Below are 22,005 nucleotides of genomic sequence, written 5' to 3'. Positions count from 1 at the left end.
CAGAGTAGAATGCCAATGTGTGAGGAAAAAAAAAAGGTTGAAAACCAGAAAGAGCAGTACCAGAATCAGTGTACATGAGTCTATCACAAGAGATTGGGAGTGGTGTGTCCCGACTCAAGAATGGTTTATATTGTTAACAATATAGAGAAACTGTAAATGCCCATTTGCTGTGTTTTTACACGTTGAGGACTAAGTCTTGGAATTTAGTGTCATTCTGATTATCTTGATCAAGTTAATGATCGTTCTTTTGGGTTTATTGATATTTTCTCGCACGTTGTATCACCTCTTCACAGCTTCCTGTACACCAGAGCTACACGACTGAAAGTCCGGGGGTAGTCTTTTTAACCAATATTGTTTATCATTTGATTGATTCGTGGTTTCCTGACGTAGATTTTAAGTAACATACTCTCATCCAAGAGAGTTAAAGTTCTCTCTTAGACAGGCGATATTTAAGGGTATTTATTTTTTACGAGGCTTCAGAAACATCACTGCTTCCACCATAATTGTTTTCCAGCAATTCGACAAATGTTTCTTCAGTTCATTTCTTTTAGGAGCAATACGCCACCTGCTATTTCTTACTTTTTCAAAGAAAATTCTGACAGCTTGCCAATTTCAGTATTGTTTACGAGACTGGTGTGATTTGTGATATCTAAAATTGATTTCACACAAGCACTTGTATTTTTGGTGACTTTCAGCATCTTCCCGTCAAATCTGGACACAGAGTAGTCAGTGTTTTATTGTTATAAAATTTTTGGGTCAAAATTTGCGTCATGTTGGGTTGTTAAAGGTGACGTCACATCGCACAAACGTGTTTACCTTTAAGTCAGCCTCCATTGTTGAGCACTTTTATTTACGCGACAAGGTACGAAAGGATTCAAGAAGCTGGCACACTGCCCACAATGAAACTTTCTTTTCTTCTTCTTCTTCTTTTCTTGGGAGAGAGAGAGAGAGAGAGAGAGAGAGAGAGAGAGAGAGAGAGAGAGAGAGAGAGTACATATTACCGCGATCTTCACAAACTAAAGCGAGTGCCCCGAAAAGAAGTATGAACTTAGGAACTCCACCTTATAATTAGTGCCTAAAAACTTCCATCAGACCTTTGGGGTCAGATGTGAGCGGGATTGGGCCACTATGGAAAATCAAAAGACCACAAGCATGAAAGAATACCGACTATTAAAGCAATCTAATAAAAAAAAATAATATCCTAATTCTGTTTTCTTGCTCAGGTTTATGGACTGAACCCTTTATATTTAACCTGTGAAGCCAAAAAAATAGTAACAATATGACCTTGTAAGGGCGCACCCTTGCCCTTTTCCTCGTACTGCTTTGGAGCCGATGATGGTAATGACCTTTACCTTCAAAATGACCTTTACCTTCAAAATTACAATACAAGGGACGAGTAGGAACAATAGCTTACGGGTAATAAACTCTCTTGATTCTACATTGCAGTTATAAGCCTCCATAGAACAGTATTCAGTAGGTCTGATGAGTCCGGAAGTCCACATGAGGCTTCCTATTCCCTTTCACGCCTTACTGTAATTAGGGGCACCTTAGGGCAAGGGCATGTGCTGCATAAGACCTACCAACCAACCAGCCTTTGGGCAAGGGCGCGCTTTGGCTGCAGGCTGGCTTAATCCAAGCCTGCTTGAGATGTGGCTATGTATGCACGTATTATTATTATTATTATTATTATTATTATTATTATTATTATTATTATTATTATTATTATTATTATTATTATTATCACTGTAAACTCAATTTAATATTAGTACTGTAGATAGAAAAGTTAATAATAATTTACTATTGGCAACATTAAACATTACAAACGATAGTCACATGATTGCCGGTTATTGCATACACTGCACTGGAAGCAACCAAAAGTATTACACAGTCTCTCTCTCTCTCTCTCTCTCTCTCTCTCTCTCTCTCTCTCTCTCACATATTAGTCTACTGCAGTTACCCTCAACACACCAGCATTCCGGGATGCCGGCATGCATAAACGTACATCTTGCCCCGAGTTTGAACTAGGCGAATATCTACGTACACAGAGACGTCCGTGGGCGTACACGCACGTACACGGCCGCGCAGATGCGTACACGGAATGGAAAACGGTGGCGGATGGCTGGGGCTGGTAAGTGATGCCTGGCATTCGTCTTCCCAGACACAAAAACAATTTTGACTGGAGGCGAGAGAGCTCTGAGGTGAAGGGGACGGATGGGTGACATTCCTCTTATTCTCCTTCCGCACAACACGCCCTCTCTCTCTCTCTCTCTCTCTCTCTCTCTCTCTCTCTCTCTCTCTCTCTCTCTCTCTCTCTGTAAATAAATAGCCTCCTCTTTTCTTGCTAAGCTTTCGAGATCTTTTTCCACTACTATCTCTACCTGATTATATTCTTTTATAAATCATTATTACGAACGGATATGTATATGTATACATATATGTTATATATATATATATATATATATATATATATATATATATATATATATATGTATATATATATATATATATATATATATATATATATATATATATATATATATATAGTGCGTGATATATATATATATATATGCATTTTACATAGTGTATGTATGTATGTATTTTATGTATGTATGTATGCATGTACGTATGTATATACTCGTATATTGTGTGTGTGTGATCGTGATTATATCGTAACGTTTGTTATTTTTTTCCTTTTCATTTATTTTCAATGAACTTTCATAATTTTCAGTTTTCTTTCTTCTATCTCTACTTGCATAGGTAAGAGAATGTTCTTGTGCGGATATTACATGTACAAATGTAAACTTATGTACATACACATACGTAGGTTACATTTCTAAACATGGAAATTGTCAGGGATAATTGACAAATAACAAGTTGAAGGGTGACTGATACAGAAGTAACAAATACTATAAGTTTATGAAGTTGCTATGAACACAGATTAATTTCAGTTTAGGCATACGTCATGTAGAATAATTGCTTTTAAATCAATCAAATGAAAATCAGAAATTGCAGCCAGTTACATATGTACAATTAATCGTAAAAAATTACTTACTAATAAAGATGCACCGTTGCAAAATAGACAAAGTTTAACTTAGAAAGAAGTCAAATGGGTCTCAAAATATAATGGCAGCTCCGATATAATGTACAGTTCTTGCCAACTGCAAATGTTAGTTGTGGTAGCATGCCTACAGAACTAGCCTGACGTATTTTCGTCACGACCAATGCATTCAACAGCGCTGATAATTAAAGTAGGACTTACTGGCTAGTTTTCCTACCCAAAATGAGCACATTTGGATATCTGCAGCTCTAAGGACACAGTGGTATTGTTGCAACACACTTGCCTCGAAGGTGGACACTACACTGTGGACAAGCCGCCAGATAAGAAACATTATGTAAACCAGATATCATTGCTAGATTTTAGCATAGCATTTATATAAAAAAAATGCTATTTTCGTCACTAAATGTAAAATGGAGAGTTAACAAGAAAAACCTGTTAAAAATGAGACCTGGTGGGCCTTACAGACAGAACACAAAATTAGAGCAAAGTTTTCCTACCTCAAAAAAACATTTGGATATCTGCAGCTCTAAGGATAACAGATGGTTTTTGCAACACACTTGCCTCGAAGGTGGACACTACACTGTGGACAATTCTTTTATAAGAAACATTAGTAAACCAGATATCATTGCAAGATTTTAGGATACATTTATATAAAAAAATGCTATTTTCGTCACTAAATGTAAAATGGAGAGTTAACAAGAAAAACCTGTTAAAAATGAGACCTGGTGGGCCTTACAGACAGAACACAAAATTAGAGCAAAGTTAATCCCCTCAAGAAAACTTTTACCAAGGATTCCGTAGCCTGAATGTAATATAACCGATAGGTTTTCAGCATAAGAAACTATCAGCTAATAAAATTGCTGATAGATTCTTTTTATATTAACCAGTAAGCGAATATATCCCAAAACAATTGAGGATGACATCAGTGGAACCCGTTCAGTTTGTTATTTGTCAAATATCTCTGACAATTACCAGGTTTAGAAATGTAACCTACATAGACACATGCACTTAAGTATGCAATTGTCTCGCATGAGGGTACAATCAGGCATTTTTCATCTTTTTTGTTCACTTTCGTGTTTTCTTCGAAAAGTGTATAGCAAAGGCTGAAAAGAAAGCAAAAGTTGCTCTGTAGATTATCAGGAAAGCGCCTTTTCCTTCACCTGATTTTTTCTTTGTTAGCTATTTATAGTTTCTGAAAGGGCAGGAAACCGCTTTCGATATATTTTATTACGAAGAACAATCACTTCGTGACATTACCCTCGTGTTCTGCAATTTATTACCCTTGTTATGCCTGAATCCGGGTTACTGGATTGACAGTTACTCAAATCTCATATCATGGTATCGCTGCCATGTGCTAAGGCTAAGCTGTTGTTGATGGCTTGGCAAAGTAGTTTAACAACCCCACTCTCTCTTCTCTCTCTCTCTCTCTCTCTCTCTCTCTCTCTCTCTCTCTCTCTCTCTCTCTCTCTCTCTCTCAATAATACGTAATTAGTTAATTTCCAAACCATATATCTTTTTCCCCTCTCAAAAATAATCAAGCACCGGAAATATCCAAACACGTATGGCTGGCTCTCTCTCTCTCTCTCTCTCTCTCTCTCTCTCTCTCTCTCTCTCTCTCTCTCTCTCTCTCTCTCTCAGTAATACTTAAATAGTTAATTTCCAAAACATGTCTCTTTTTCTCTCCCTCAAAAATAATCAAGCACCGGAAAAATCCAAACACGTATGGCTCTCTCTCTCTCTCTCTCTCTCTCTCTCTCTCTCTCTCTCTCTCTCTCTCTCTCTCTCTCTCGTGATTCCATGTTTAAGGTTGTTGAGTAGATTAGTTTTACCGTAGCTGCTGGCATCGTTACAGCATTACTCATATAAGTCTGCAATATTTTTGGAATTATGCTTTTTACGGTTTGTGAGTGGTCATTACATTTGAAAGATAACCCTTACCTTCAGTTAAGAAGCTTATTTTGATACATTCGTTAACATGGCTTATATTACTTCATATTGTGTTTATCCATGTTTTTATATAGTCTGGATGTCAGGAACGTATTTTGCCATGTTTCGTTCCGTACTCGAAAGATTGGAGTCGCTGACTGATAATCGATATACTTTCGTTAATGTCTGCTTATCAGCTGTAACTCTGAATCTCCGATCTTTATTGTCATACCAGCTGACTTTAATCAGCCAAACGTTCGATTTACCAATGGGAGGAATTTGGAGCTTGGAGCAAAATGATGGTGGCAATGATCGAAGTCCGCCTAGGCGATGAAGATTCCAATGGTCTGATGGCAGACGTTCATAGTGGTCTCTCTCTCTTTTTCATCATCACGTGAAACGTCAGTAGTTGTTATGAATATAATGTGTCTTCAAGTATTTCGCTACGAGCGGGAAACGAGTGCGGGCACCCCAGGTGTTATATGCATGTATATAGATATATATATATATACATATATATATATATATATATATATATATATATATATATATATATATATATATATATATATATATATATATATATATATATATATATATATATATATTATATATCCAGTGTGTTTCTCTTTGCTGTGTGGATTTTGTTTTTTATTTATATATTCATATATATTCCATATTTTCAGTGTTTTCAGTTATATATATATTTTGTCTTTATTTATATATTATACGTTCCATATATATATATTCAGTTATATATATATATATATATATATATATATATATATATATATATATATATATATAATATATATATATATATACAAATATATAAAATCATTAAGCTACAAATGTTGTTTGATATCCAATTCACGCTACTTCGGGAATATCCCCGATGGGGAATTATCACCGAAGGGGAATTTTATAAGTGATACGTGGATCGGTACCGCCGGGTCGCAAATGTAAATTTATATCGAATTAATTCTACTTTGAGAATAACTGATACGTGCATGTGCCAAAGCAGGATTTTCGAACCTTGGCCGTTGGTCGAGATATTGAGATATAGAGATAGTCCAGTTGATTATCCGGCTGTCGTAACTCTTAAGGTGCAAGCGTTTTTCAAGGTACAGTGATGTCTATATTAAGTGGTATATAAAAAGGGCTTGATATATGTGAATATAAAAAAGTCACATGTGTATAAATGACAAAACTTCACACACACACACACAAAACACGCACATGCCTATGCATATATATAAACACACACACATGTATATATATATATATATATATATATATATATATATATATATATATATATATATATATATATATATATATATATATGTGTGTGTGTGTGTGTGTGTGTGAGTGTGTGTGTATATATACAGTCTTATTAATGTATGCACGTGTGTATGTATGTGTATACTTGTGAATAAGAAGATACAAATTCTTGTAGTTACTTAATCTAACAAACTCATTTATGTTTTGATACGCTGATAATAAAAATATGAATAAAATGTGATTTAGGAGCATTGTCTTCGTATCCAAGGCAGTGGTATATGTGTACGTTATGATTCAGGAATATAATTAAGTAAAAAAAGAAACTTCTCTGTGATATAATCTGTGATATCTGTAGCTTTTACTTGCGTATATTCATTTACCCTGCACCGGACAGTTCGTTAAGTTTCAAAGAAAATCATGCGGAGCACTGTAGGCATTACTTAAGGTTCTTTGCAGCGTGCCTTCGACCGTTAGCTGCAACCCCTTTCGTTCCTTTTACACTATCGCCTTTCATTTTCTCTTTCTTCCATCTTACTTTCCACCTCTCCTGACAATTGATTCATAGTGTAACTGCGAGGTTTTCCTCCTGTTACACCTTTCAGACTTTTACTGTCAGTTTCCGTTTCAGCACTGAATGACCTCATAGGTCCCAGTGCTTGGCCTTTGGCCTAAATTCTATATTCAATTTAATTCATTTCAGTTCAGGGAATATCAAGAGAAATCTTACTCGTCCTTGATGCTGTATGTATGTATGTATGTAATATATACATAAACCGTAGTGCAAGAAAATAAACCTCAATTCTGCCACGATGGTATATACATTCATAACGGTCCCGTACAGGATAAATGGGGGTTAATTCCTTTAGAAAATAGCTACTTTAACATATAATAAACCTCAACATTTTAGTGCACGAGGTAATGAATCATAATGAGGCCTGCAGGCTTGGAATAAGAGGGGTTATTAAATGTGATTTTCTGCCATAACAAAAATGACGAATATTTGAATATTTTAAAAATCCTGGCAGGAGATGAATAAAAGGGGTGATGGTGGAAGCCTCCCCTCCCCCCCTCACCCCGTGTACTCCAGATCTATGGATCAGTTTTTTCATTGAAAAGGAAAAAAAATTAAAAAGGGGCGGAGAATATGTGTCCCTCTCCCCACCCTCCTTTTTCCCCTTTCTTCCACGTCATCTGTTCAGAGACAAAAAATTTTAATCGCTTCATTAAAGACGTCGGATTTTGATCAACATTTTAATTAGCATTTTTCTCTCTGGGTGACAATCAAAACATCGCGAAGTAATAACTGGAGGGAAGAAGAAGAAAAAAAATCCCGGATAAGAAAAAGTTAAGAAACTGTAAGAAAAAAAAAAAGCTTTCGGGAGATTTCCTCTTCTGGGAAGCGAGATTGTAGCGGCACTGCTCTAGGAGAGTGGCTGCGGTTGTTAGCACATGACAGGAATGAAGTTCTCTTCGATTTTTGGAGCTGATTTTCCATTTTTTTTTTTTTTCCTTTTTAGTTCCGTGTTCTCTGTGTCCGTTAGTAAAGAAAGGTTAATGGCATCTTTTAACAAATATTCCTGATAATTACAGGTATTATATAGTGTATGATTTGATAATGAAGCTGTCGTATTCATCTGATGTGGATCCACTTTTACTGACATTTCTTGTCTGAGGTCACGTCAAGCTACATTACATAAAACCCTTTAAAAGTATGTCTGATACTAAACTGTTTTACTTAAATGGAATATTACAAATTCATAATAAAAATCAAATGATAGAGATATCCATCACCACTGTTATTATTAGTTATTGTCATAAATCAAAATAATAACAATTAGGCTTCTCTTCAGCTGAGGGGTCACCTTGATCAAATACAAATGCATCCCACCGTTTCTCGGCAACTCTCATCATTAGGAAGTACGACATTAAATGTTTTCATCAACTTACATGAAAGTTATGTCTAGCGTGGGTGCAGTTGTTTTGCCACTTCATCACTACAGCCTGTCTTCATTCCCCATTGCCTAATCCCTTTTTCTAATGATCTCTCTATGTATTTGTTGTTTTATATTGCGTTTTATGTACATACATACATACATACGATTCAGTAAGTCTTTTAGATGATTTTTGAACCTATGGACAGTTGACATAATACGAGGTTAACATAGATTATTGCATCGGTCAGCAGTTGGACATTGGATTATGACAGAATGCACTTGAATCTTTCGACACAGGTCAGGGATGGAAAGCAGATCTCTCGCTAGCAGAGCACTGGGCGCGTGTTTGCAAGAATCCTTGGGTCAGTCCCGGCCTGCAGCCTACCTGTTGACCCGGCCCAGCTATGAATGATTACCACCGTTGGCTGCGGTCAAGAAAAGATATGGGATAGCAACACCATCTCATAGTAAAGCCTTGCTGAAAACTGGAAGGTTCCTACCCTTTTGGCACCACCCCATCAAAGGGTATGGAAGAGAGATGGATCATTGCAGGTATGTGGACAGTATCAAATTCATGGAGTCATGTTTCATCAGAAGCTGGTAATATCACAAGACTTCTCTCTCATCAGGCATCTGATTTGCTGCGCTTTAATACCAGCTGACTGAAGGTTCACAAAGGTACATTTCATTTGTATCCATGTATCTGGAACAACTCTTCGTCCACATCCAAAGTTTTGCAATTGCTCTAGTTGATCCTATGGTCAGGAAAAAATCCCTTTTGTTTTGTATTCCAGGACAAAGCTGACAGGACGTTCGTTGTTGGTTTTATTTGAGGCCAAACCTTGATTTTGCTCTTGGATCTCCTAGGATGATGAATCGGTTATTATTAAAGTAGTTTTGAATATGGATTTACAGTAACGAAGCCAACATGATTAAGGGGAGAACTAACTCCTGGTACTGTTTATTCTGATATCATGGCCCACCGAGAGCATTGGTATTTTGACAGTGCAAGATGAGCACGATGTAATTGAAGACAGAAAGACCCATCTCTCTCCGATTGCCAAAGCCATAATTACTCTTGTTACGAGAAAAACGGAAAACAAAAAATGAAGCAAAACAAAACCTGTTACCAGCCAAAAGAATGATTGCTCTGATAGGCTGTTAAATGTTGCTTTGAGAAAATGGCAGAGATGAGTGGTAAAAAAATCTGATGAAATGTATGTTTGCATGAGAGTGGAAGAGGGAGTGACTGCATTTGCATAGGGAATGTTACAGAACATATTTTTGTACTTATTCCCTTTTTTCATATTTCGATTGGTTTCATAAACTAACTGCCTAAGTCATTTTTTTGCCCAAACAATTTGACTTAGGCATAATTTAATGCATAACTCACTGATCCGTTTAGGCAGAAAGCATTTGGGAAATTTATTCCAATTAGACTTTACATCTGATTTTAGGCAAGAAAACCAGTAGGTGCGCCACATATTGAGATTTGTTTTAGGCAAAATCCAAAAATCAATGAAAAATGACTTAGGCAGTTAGTTTGTGAGGGTGACGATATTTCGATTGGTTTACGAACACGCCATTATTGACTTCGGAGAAAAATAGACTAATAAAGTTCGGATTGTAAATAAAATTATCCGTTTAGCGACCATCAAAGGGAAAATATTCTGAATTAGACTTTGAGTAATTTTTCTAAGAAAACCTTAGTGGCGTAAATTTACTCAACATACGTGGTTTACGCTCGCTCTCGACTTCGGAGAAAATAGACTCAATATATCTTCGGATTGTAAATGAAGCCTTGTATATCTCTGGGTGAGAGAGAGAGAGAAGAGAGTTTCTCTCTCTCTCTCTCTCTCTCTCTCTCTCTCTCTCTCTCTCTCTCTCTCTCTCTCTCTCTCTCTCTCTCTCTCTCAGCGATATATTTGTCAAAAGTAAATGAAGCCTTATATATTACTGGGTGAGACTCTACTTGAGATGCTTATCCCTCTCTCTCTCTCTCTCTCTCTCTCTCTCTCTCTCTCTCTCTCTCTCTCTCTCTCTCTCTCTCTCTCTCTCAGGGATGTATTTGTCAAAAGTTTTCTTGATTATATTTTTTATATCCAACTCTCCTTCGTGGTTGGATAAATAGTATATATATATATATATATATATATATATATATATATATATATATATATATATATATATATGACAAAATCGAAGGAAGGAGAGTGCTGCAAGGCCTGTCGACTTGTGGTTCCCTAATCAGCTAAGTACAGGACTATCTCTCTCTCTCTCTCTCTCTGGATTTTGTCTTTACTTATATATTCATCTCGTTCCATGGTGATTGTTACACATATACAAATGTGTATATATAAATTTTCTGAATGTCTTTTTCTGTAATTATATTTTTAAAACACTATTTAAAGTCCATATATTTCTCCTCCTGTGGTTGGATAAATAGTAAATACAATGGTATATATACAAAAATATGAAGGTGTATATATATGTTATATGGCGTTTCTTATATGACCAAATTCCCTAGTGGTTTTTGGCCTATAGCTCCCGTTTGGCGATATCTGGCGGTCGCGTTTCTTGGGTCATCTTCTTCAAAAAAGGGTGCGAGACAATTAAGGTGTCAATGGCGTCCCGATTTCCAATGTCCTCCCTGACAGGTTCATATTGTTGGTTTGATTGATGATAGCAGATTCCAGCATCTTTGCAATATGAGTTCTTTACTTAATCTGCTCGCACCCTTTTGAAGAAGACAGGACTATAAGTCATCGCCAAAAGGTCTTGTAGCACTCCATTGTTTCTCTTTCCTCCGTGGATTTTGTCTTTACTTATATATTCATCACGTTCCATGTTTTAGTGATTCCGTTACACATATATATCTATATATATGTGTATATATACTATATATATATATGTATATATGTATATATATCTGTATATATATATATATATATATATATATATATATATATATATATATATATATATATATATATATATATATATATACAGAGTTAGTGCAATAAAGTTGAACTCAGGTCTTCTCTCTCTCCCACAGCGACAAAGTATTTTTAGTGTATCCCCTAATTTACAAGGCGTGATTCCAGCAGAATAAAGCCTCTCTTTCTCTCTCTCTCTCTCTCTCTCTCTCTCTCTCTCTCTCTCTCTCTCTCTCTCTCTATCTCTCTATATATATATATATATATATATATATATATATATATATATATCAATCTATACCCATATAGTGGAAAAGTCAATGTCATTTATATACCAACAGTATGTATATATATATATATATATATATATATATATATATATATATATATATATATATATATATATATATATATATTATATATATATGTGTGTATGATTTTCAGCAAGTCATTTTAGGATGAAGTTGCCAGCCCCACGCTCCTTCATATCGGTGTTCATGGAGCTTGTTGTGTGCCAACGGTACCTGACCTTTCTTGGTGGTCACCTATCCAGTTGCTGATCACGCCTTTACTGTGTATACGTCCATCGCTGCTTTTTATAACTATCTATTGTTACTTATCCTTCTCTTAAAGAACCGTTGACATTTAAAGCAAAAAATCACCATCGTAGGCAAAATACAAAGGTAATAAAATACAAAAAGAATGATAATTTATCTTGTTCTTCCAAGAGAAGGTTCTGTGTCGCTCCGTTGGGAAGCCTTTTAAAAGTAAAATAATAATAATATATTCTTTTTTCCAAGAGTGGATTCTCTGCTCCTCCTCCGAGAAGCCTTGTGAAACGAGAAAGAGCGAAGGAATTATTTCATTATATTCAATTGTGGAGGATTGGATCAAAGTGGAGGAACAATGCAGTTCTGAGCATCGCGCCGAGAGAAAGATTTCTTCTGCAGTAACCTCATGAGATTCTGTGTCTACATATGTTTCAAGTTTTGTTTTTTTCAACTTGTTTGATCTATTTTGTTGTTACATTGTTTGTTAGCTTGTATGAGTCTAACGCCAAACACTGTAAATTTTAAATATTGATATCGGTTTCAAGGTAAATGTAATATAGCAGTATGTACAAAATTGATCCGTGCTGAAGGCGCCTCTTTGCAAGAAATCATTTTTCCTTTTACGCAAATATTATGCACAAACTATCAACAGAAGAAATGGTTCATCTGTGCCTGTAAGGCTACCGATATAGTTTTCGTAACCATAATCTAAACAAGAAAAAGCTTTAAAATTTAAATTCCTTTGCAAAGCATCGACATAGGTTTTATATAATAAAATCAGTTATATGTACATAACGCGTGGGAATAAGGTATGTATTCTAGCGCACAAACCCTATCGTGTGCGTGGTATCTTATTTGAAAAGCAACAACTTACAGACAAGCCTTTCGAGATCAGTTGTTGACGAATATATGGCGGTTCATGCGTAATTATATGCATTCAAGTACCTTAGTGACATTCAAATGTATTCAGCAAACGATTAGAAAAACTTAGAAACAGTGGCTAAGATAGTGTAGATGTATTGGATTTTTCACAACACGGGTAAAACATGATTTACGATATTATTATCGGAGAAATAAATCCGCAGTTATGTATGGGTACAAATATATTTAAAAATAAAGCTAACATAGAGTTTTCGAGGATCTTTACGATTGTAAAGGGGAATCTCACAGATTCTTGAAAGCTCCCTCTGTTATGCTTTATTTTTAAATATATTTGTTCCCATACGTAACTGTTATTTGTTTATCCATATCAAGGCGCGTGCTGCTATGACTATTTATTTATTTCTTTATTTATTTATTTATTTATTATTATTATTATTATTATTATTATTATTATTATTATTATTATTATTATTATTATTATTATTATTATAACGCTGCACGACAGTGCGAATGGCAAATGGAGAGATATAATCCCTAATTGTTTCCGTATTGCGTGATAATGTACGTCTAGGACCGAGGGTCTTTATCTGATTATCAAGGACAAATCCATACTACAACAACCGCTAACACTATAGTTCTGCGGGTTGCGTGTTCCATCTTCGTGAGACGTCACTCGGTCCTCCCGAAATTGTATGGACGCCTGCAAGAAACGGAGCAGTTTGCAGCCATGCTACAAAAACGGGAGAGGAGAAAGCAACACCTCCAGTGGAAGTATGCAAAGACCTGGAAACCTTATACTTACCGCTTATGAAGGTGGAACATGGTAGGATGGTAACACTGTCATCCACTTCGAGTCCAGAGAACCCAGTCTCCTGTTGAGTGAGTCAGAGGTTTCATTACAAAAAATTGTTCTTCCCTGGTTATTCCGAGATCTGGATCACAGCTATGCTCAGCTAATAATGCAGTCATCTTTTAAACTAAGTCTTGATCTCTCTGGTGTTCATCAGTTCTTGTGGAGTCATCTCCGGACGCCCATCTTTAGCGTGATGTCCCTCACATCAAGATAAGTAATTGATGGTGGTTCAACGTGTTTGATTCCTAATGCACTTTAGTGTCTGGCGTTTCCTTCTTATACACGTTGGTCCCCTTCTTATCAGTGATCTGATGTTTCTGTTCTGAAGGAATTGTAATTTTTTCAAATCTCTGAATTATCGTTTGAAAAGTTTTCCGCGGAATTGTCGTAATTTTGATGTTTGGCAACCTCAAGTTGTGATTTCGTATTATATTCGTAATCTTCATACTTAAATTTTTTGTTGATAGTGTAATACACAACGCACAATTCATATTGCCGAATACGTGTCCAAAAGAGTAGGTGTTTTGATGTAGATTAATTTCATCATTCTCCTATTCGAGCTGCAAATTATACCCATAGACCCTTTTCATGATCGTAGGTTTATAGAACCCTTGTGCTTGTTAAAATTCCTGACGGGGTAAACTCGCCGTCCTTGACCCGCTTTTTGAGTCGTACCAGTTTCTCCCTCTGCATTGCGCATAATTTTATTGTCATTTTTAGTAGTGTCCTGCCCAAAGCTGCCTTTGATCTGGGTCACAGAGTCTGTCCTCTTGTTGAATCGCGTACCCCTACCAGACCATCACCTCCGTCACTGAAATATTATATCAATAACCTGGCTTGGCGGTTTCTTCTCTTTCGTGGTTTCCTCAGATTCATGTGACCTGAACTTGTTTTAGAGAAGGGTGGGGAACGATCTGATTAAGTGGCATTCTCATGTCGCCGTCATCAGGTGTAATCCTTCGCTTACCATCTTATTTTTCAATCATGTGCTTTACTCCCTCCACATGTAATTGTATGGTACCAAAACTTAGGAGTTTTATAATATTGTGTGCTGACTTCTCTGTCATTCATTTTCACTTCAAATTATATATTAATAAATATACTTTCCGTTCCAAGACCATTGTAACACTTATTATGTGATCAGTCCTTCAATCAGTCAGTAAATACTCGTATTTCGCTCAGCTGAGTGTGAATGATGTTACGTGCGATGGATATTCCAATACGTCTATTTAAGTATACGCAGGAGCATCGGCTGTCCCAAGAGCGATAACCCATATTGGCATAAGGCCAGCTTAATCCAAAAAAGCAGAAGAAACAAAGTGTGGGAGACTCAGAATTTTATGGAACAGATAATGTTGACCAGCACCGTTCTGGTTTCTTGAGAAGATCCCATTCCCGTAGGAGGTTAGTGCCGTCAGTGCACCTCTCGTATTTCACTGTAGGCATTACTAAGGGGTGTCTGCAGCGTCCCTTGGGCCTCTACCTGCATCCAGTTTTTAGCCTTTTACTTTACCTCCATTCTCGCTTCCTTTCTTCAGTCTTGCTGTCCCGCCTCTTACTTCTTAATGTAGCTGTGGTGTTTTCTCCAAGTTCCACCTTATAGGTCCTTTTGCTACATCTTTTTTTTTGCTGGATCTTTTTATCTTGCTGTCCAGTCACTCCATTTCCCTCTTTTCACTGTCTCAGGCCATGAATGGCTGAGAGTGCCTCAGTGATATGTAATTTCGTTGAAGCCTTAGCAGCCAAAAGACAATCAACACATTAGACACATATTAATGTAATGTTCAGTAAATTAATAAATATGTATATATATAGTTAACTCTAAAGATAAAATCCACGAAGGAAACGGAAACACTGGACATATTACGTCCTTTACTTAACAGACTGAAGAAATATTTACAAAGAAAGTATAAATGAAGATGGGGATTATAAAGGAAACATATGCACTGGAACACAAGTAAAGGACACACAGCACTCCACACGTGGATTTTATCTTTATTTATATATTCACACGTTCCATACGTGATTCAGTTATAGAAGAAGAAGTTATACATATCTGTCTATATGTATATATATATATATATATATATATATATATATATATATATATATATATATATATATATATATAAACGTCAACTTTATCGACTCAATTTTGCTGTGTTTTATTTTCGACTGACAATTCAAGACGTTAACATTTGAACCCATGATCAGTATTTGCGGCTTTTGACCTTCTCGGATTTACCATATGGTAAGTGTCTTGCCTTTTCTGACTCATGCTGTTGGTACCGTTGACAAAATCCAAGTTACAAGATTTACTTTTCAACATGATCATGTCTGTGACAGTGCATCTGGTCGGCGCGTGATATCTGTCATGTTGTAGAATGGTGCAGCAGTCTACTTTGCTGCAGGTTTCTTGAATATCAGATTAATTTTCTCATATACATCAGGAACTGGCTGTGGATAACAGTTCCTGTTGGAGAATGCATCTCCCACATTGTCCTCCTCGCTGGAAACATTACACTTCATCATTTTTCGTTTCAGTTTCCTATCTTTTTATGTTGTCGTTTGTCTCACCTTCGCTGCGTCCACCAGCAACATTGACAACATTGTCACTAGAGGTAAACCTCGTATCAATAGCTGGAATATGTCTTAGATGAACCACAGCCTCATTTTTTTCTTCTCAGCGATTTCTCTTGAAGTCTGTAAAAACTTCATTACCAGTCTCTTTTCCTTAACTGTGCACTCCGATTACCGTCTTTGTATTAGGAGCAGCCAACTTACAATATTTACATTTATTTCGTAGGATCATAAATTTTTATTGGGCAAATTTACTGTCACCAACCTCAACTCCTTACAAATGTTCAAGTTCAGCAATTTTGGCAAAGATGCCACAACTAAATTTAATCCATCAACTCAATAATTAGATTCTGTATATGCATCAGAATCACTTCAATTTCTGGATATGCTTACTGCTCATCACATTCACACAGTCAGTCATTATCTATCACAGGAGCAAACCATCGTTCTCCTTTTCCTAGCGATTATGCAGATTCGTTGATATTTGTGTTTTCTAACGATGGTTTTCTCCCCCTTGTACAAAACATCCAGTTTCACAACGGAAAAGGTTCCATTCTGCATATCTGCGCTCCACCATGTTCTAGGCCTTTTTTTCTTATGTAATACCAGAGGTATAGATTGCTTGGCTCTTGACTTATAACAAAATGATATATTATCCATTATTGTATTCTTTTCGAAGATTTATTTTTCTTTACCAAAGGCCCTAAAGTGTTTTTTGTAACATACAACACGAACGAGAAGAAGCTGTTAAGAAGTAACGTTTTTAGGAAATGCCGCAGAGAAAAGCAATGTTTTACAGCGAATAAGACCTGCCAATATGCGGGTACTTGAGGGTTTTGACAATTAGTAACTATGTGTAAATATACTGTAAGTCTATTAAGAACTAAATACAGTATGCAATTTGAAATATAAAAACAATCTAAATAGTCGGGATTTGATTGCAAGAAGCACCGTAAACACTCTTAAACAGTATGATTGAGTGAAAGACATGTTGGTACGCTTGAGTGCAGTTGCACTGGCCATAACAACATCAGCTGATTCACCCTTCCCCTTAGAACTACGCAAGCTATCGTGACAGAGAAGTACTAACCGCAGTAGTAGTAACACATAGGCCGTGCACTGCTCGTCCAGGGATCCTTTGTCATTTTAGCCCACCGACTTCCAGGCTAATAACTTAGTGCTCTGCCCCGGTGGATTTTGTGGACTTATACACTTGCTGATAGGAAGGGTTCCTTAGGCCTGTCTGAATTTTTAAGAGGCTGAGGCTGTTCGCATTGACGATGGAATTACTCCGAATTTCCAGGGCGTGGACTTGGGCTGCTGTCATTTTTCTTCTCTGTATTTCGGGTGAGTTGTATTTAATAACCTCAGGATAGGCTAGTGCGGTGTTTTTGACGCTTAATGGGCTATTTATTAGAGTCCAGTGACTAGGGTGCGGGGAGAGATTTATTGTGATACGATGGTGCTCTAATATCTTGTCCAATACATATACCTTGTATATTTCCAAATGCTCATCATGTGGTGTATATATTTTTTACCATTAGGCCACACGTATTGCTGATTCTTGTTTGAGTCTCCTAGCCCCTAGGCCGCCTATAGGTAATTTAGGCCTGCCTATGGGAACCAGGGTTTTTATGGTGGGGTAAGGGTAATTCCACAGAAGAAGTCTGCTTTAGGTTTTGTGTATCTAGGGTAATATAAAAACACTAAATCATCACGTGTGTAGAAAAAAAAATTTGGAACTCCCGAACACTACCCCTCCATATCATTGTGCATCTGAGTTTTTGGGTGAGGTGAAACCAAATTGGTGTGCAATAGAACTACACTAGTCAGAAATGTATAATCAGTATAGGCTTAGTCATTGGGAAAAATACATAGTTTATTAATGTAAACAGACACAATCACCTGGAAATTTATGAAATGTGAAGATACAGGGATGTATCTTAACCTAACATGACTAGGGCACTGGGTTCTTACCTTCCCTGGGATGGGGACAGCTTCACCTGCCCAGGACCCTCCCCTAACCTGACACAGAATGCTGTAAATTGAAGAGTGAAATACAGGAATACATCTTAGCTTTCCCAAGCAGGCTAACAGAGGTCACTAGGTCCTTTCTTGACAGGGTGGCCTTTTCCCTGTGTGGACCTCCCCACCTAACCTGATGTTGACTTGGGGGCGATATAATAGGAGATTCAACCACTTTAAATGGAAATGAAATTCATTGTCTTTAAAACACAGATATCAATCAGAAAACCCCTAGCATACTTAAAATTACTTGGGTGAAAGTCAGATCTAAACATATAAACAGACAAATATGATATTGTTTACCCGTGAAAGTGGTCAAAATCACATACGGAGCATCAGAAATACCAAAGCCTATTTCCCATTAAAATCACTTACCTCCTAATTACACATAATGTAACTGGTTAGAAATAGGTAATTTTCCCCGCCAAATTGTGTTTTCGACTAAATAATGCTAGATGGTTGAATCTGTTTTCGAAAACATTTCTATAGCATGGAGAAGAGTCTTCACAAACAGAAGGTTGCAGCGAGCTTATGTGGGTTATCAGTGTTCATAAAGGTCCAGCATAAGCGATAGCCTAGTGCACAAGTAACCATTACTTGAACTAGAAAAAATATGCCACCATACACTACCAATGGTGACAATGTCCATTGAAGCGTTATTGGTCAAGTGATGGAAAACTAACAGAAATCAAAGCTGATTCGTCATGAACTTGATGGCAGGATATGCTAGAACTACATTCTAGATTCTTTGAATATAAAAAAGTAGTAACATGTCTCATAATTCAGCGGGCGCCAGTGTTGACATAATAATAATAATAATCTTTATTTTGGCTCAGGGCCATGTACATGGAATATACAAATACAATACACACAATCTAGATACATACGGTAACCTGATAAAATTAATTATCGGCAGTATAGGTTATTTAGGCCAACCTATGGGAATCGGGGTTTGTATGGTGGGGAAAGGATGATTCCACAGAAGAAGTCTGCTTTAGGTTTTGTGTATCTAGGGTAATATAAAAACACTAAAATAAACATTGATTTCATTATGTATGTAGCCAAAAAATTTGGAAAACTCCTGAACACTATCCCTCCATATCCAACAATAAAACCAGACTTGTATGAGAGGCAGGATTTTTGTCACTGATTGTTGAGGTAATTATTAGATTTTAGCAAATTATCCCAACATACATTATTTTTCATTCCCTGGTATATTGCTAGGCCAAAAAATGGTCTAAATCCTTGATATTTTCTTCGAAACATATTCTTCAACATTGATGGGGAAAGCCAGTAAGTGAATTACACCCATAGGAATGATGTAAAATGAATAAACGACTAAATAAGTAGTCAGAATAAAATATGGCTCTTCTTTATAATCAGTATCAATCACAAAACATTGTAAGGTACAAAGATTTCACAGGGTCATCCTAATTTAACTTGGTATGCTGGATCCTACCTGACCAGGGCCGGAATTGTTCCTTCCAAAACCCCCTCACCTAACCTGATGTAGAGCTCCATAAATCTTATAAGTGAAGTATAGTATAGATAATTATTGCAGCCTGGCATTGTGTTGTGTGTCTTTACAGGCAAGGGGAGCACCCCCTATTTTTGCCTTAACATTGCCCACAGCATATTCCTTACCAAAAAGCCGGGCTAGAAGGCACAGATTTGTTACTTTTACCTCAATCATGCTAATTCACTAAAGTTAACCATATTTTTTTGTGGGGAGAGGCATTTATCAGTGGGAGAGATTATAGCAGTTCCAGATGAATGAAGGGTTGTTTTACATTTTGATTTTGCATATAAATATACCTAAATCAACTTAATTCCCTTGCCATTGTCAGTGTGTTGTTTGCATGTAATGCAGCCAGTGTTAAACTAAATACAGTACACTGCTTGTTGAAAACAGGGAGGAACTAGGAAATATCTGGATATATCAGCAGGCAAAGTTGTGAAGTTTTTATTAGCCAAAAAGATATCTAACTGGTACATAAAAGAAAAAAAGATTGGATCATAAAATTGCATTAGCACGTACTACAAGATGTCTTGATTGTCATTAATGGAATAGGTATATAAGAACATTTCAAGAGGTTTCTAGATAATATTTATCTTGACAAATGGTTGATTTTCAGTAATGGAATAGGTATATAAGAACATTTCAATAAGTTTCTAGATAATAGTTATCTTGACAAATGGTTGACAAAACAGGTTTTGACATAGGAAAACCTATCTTTGGTAGCCACTATGAGTCCTCAAAGCAGTTACACTCTCTTGGCCTCCCACCCCCCCATCCCGAGCTCTTTTGGAGCCCCGGGGAACCATGAAAGTGTAACTCCATTGAGGACTCACAGCGTTTACACTATCAAAACTGAGATGTTGGTGAATTTATTAATTAAAATCACTAGGATGAATTCTTGCATGTCTGTGTGATATACAATGTTCAGGGTCAGGTTAGGTCAAGAGATCTAGGGGCTGAAAAGCCCTAGTCAGTGGTCCATAAGGTGAAGCACCCCCTCACACACACTTTTACTTTAGACATTTTTTTACTGATCATACAAGCAATTACTCTTCCCAAACAGTACAGTATGCAAGGGGTATTGAAATCTTCAAAAAAACAATAATGGCTTTAGAATATGGTGCAATCTCCATATTTATTCAAACTATGGAACTGATTGTTCACATGCCCTTTATTTTCCTTATGGAAAAAACCCAAAATTACCAGTAGTTGACCATTTCTGATGTTTCATTCAGTCTTATTAAGAAAGTAAAGTACAGTACAGTATCATAGTAATGTATTACCAAGGATTTTATTTGTAAAAACCATGAAATATTTTTCAAACTGCTATTATTGTCCTTTGTGGTGTTTTGACTATGTTCATTCTGTTTGCATTTATGTGTTTAGTGAAAATGCATATTCACCTGTTCATACATAATGCCCATGTGTGAGAGAAAAAATGACTGCAGAAAAATTGGCAATGGTGATTACAGGAATGCATCCAAACCTAACCAGGAGCACTTCACCATACCTGACATAATGGTAGGATCCCTCATAACCTTTGCATAGCCTAATTGCATTGTATTTGTAAGCTAATTATAGATATAAATCCTAACCTAACCATATCTAGTGTACCATATCCTACCTGGTAGATATTCAGTGCAAGTGTAAGTCTGAACTGGGGATTTGCTTCAGAATAGGGGAAGTTTTGATGGTATTGGCCTGATTGGTCACAAGAGGCTTACACTCACTCTTCACTTTATAGTTATACAAGAATTGTTTACATGATTATGAAATCCTAACTCATCATAGACAGAGTTGCCAAAGTTGGCCAGTTCCGTCAGGCAAACGCACTTAGGGAGTAGGTTGGGCTGGGATAATTTGCCAAACTAGCTAGGCTTGACATAGTCACCAAACCTAAGCCCTGGATAGTTCAGACTAGCCTGCTTAGTGGCTGCCTAACATTGCAGAATAGCTTGGTGCTAGGCCTAGCCTTGGTTGGTGTATAGTTTAGAGCTTGTAATGATTTTAGCTTAGTCTAGTGTCTAGGAGTGGACTAAGCTAGGAAGCTGATTCACAAGCTAGTGTCTAGGTGTGGACTAAGCTAGGAAGTTGATTCACAGACTCACTCACTTTGTCTTATGGTTTGTCATATTGCAGGGCATCATAGGTATTGAAAATCAAGTGCGGAGTCCAACGCTCATGTACACTGGAGCATAAACAAAGCATTGAGAAAAAAAAGTCCAAATAACAACATCCATTAGTAAATATCCTGGTAACAGTGAATTTGCAGTAGATTTTTGTATTAAGCTTATTAAGGATACTCAAGAACAAAAAGCTAAAAAGTACCCCAACAAAAAGAACTATTATTAAAATCTGGCTAAAGATACACAGGTAGGCTCATGTAAACTGATGGATTGTATGTTAAAATAAACCACAATTAACAACCTTGGGAAGGTAAATCAGAGTAACCAACCA

General features: G+C 36.6%; 1 protein-coding gene across 3 annotated transcripts in view; it reads left to right on the top strand.

Moving 5' to 3' along the window:
• Positions 1 to 8,590: 8,590 nt before the first annotated feature.
• Positions 8,591 to 22,005, top strand: part of LOC136828311 (27 kDa hemolymph protein-like) — a 28,063-nt gene continuing 14,648 nt past the window's right edge. For 2 of the 3 annotated variants that reach the window (XM_067086182.1, XM_067086181.1), the window contains exon 1: positions 17,017 to 17,351. In XM_067086182.1, coding sequence (XP_066942283.1) covers positions 17,285 to 17,351 — 67 coding nt within the window. In that variant the 5' untranslated portion in view covers positions 17,017 to 17,284. Of the gene's footprint in view, positions 8,755 to 17,016; positions 17,352 to 22,005 lie in introns of those variants that run through there. The other variant, XM_067086184.1, reaches the window with a different exon arrangement.

The sequence above is a fragment of the Macrobrachium rosenbergii genome, chromosome 42 (assembly GCF_040412425.1).
Source record: "Macrobrachium rosenbergii isolate ZJJX-2024 chromosome 42, ASM4041242v1, whole genome shotgun sequence".
Lineage (NCBI taxonomy): Eukaryota > Metazoa > Arthropoda > Malacostraca > Decapoda > Palaemonidae > Macrobrachium > Macrobrachium rosenbergii.
This window is presented reverse-complemented; position numbering and strand designations above follow the sequence as displayed.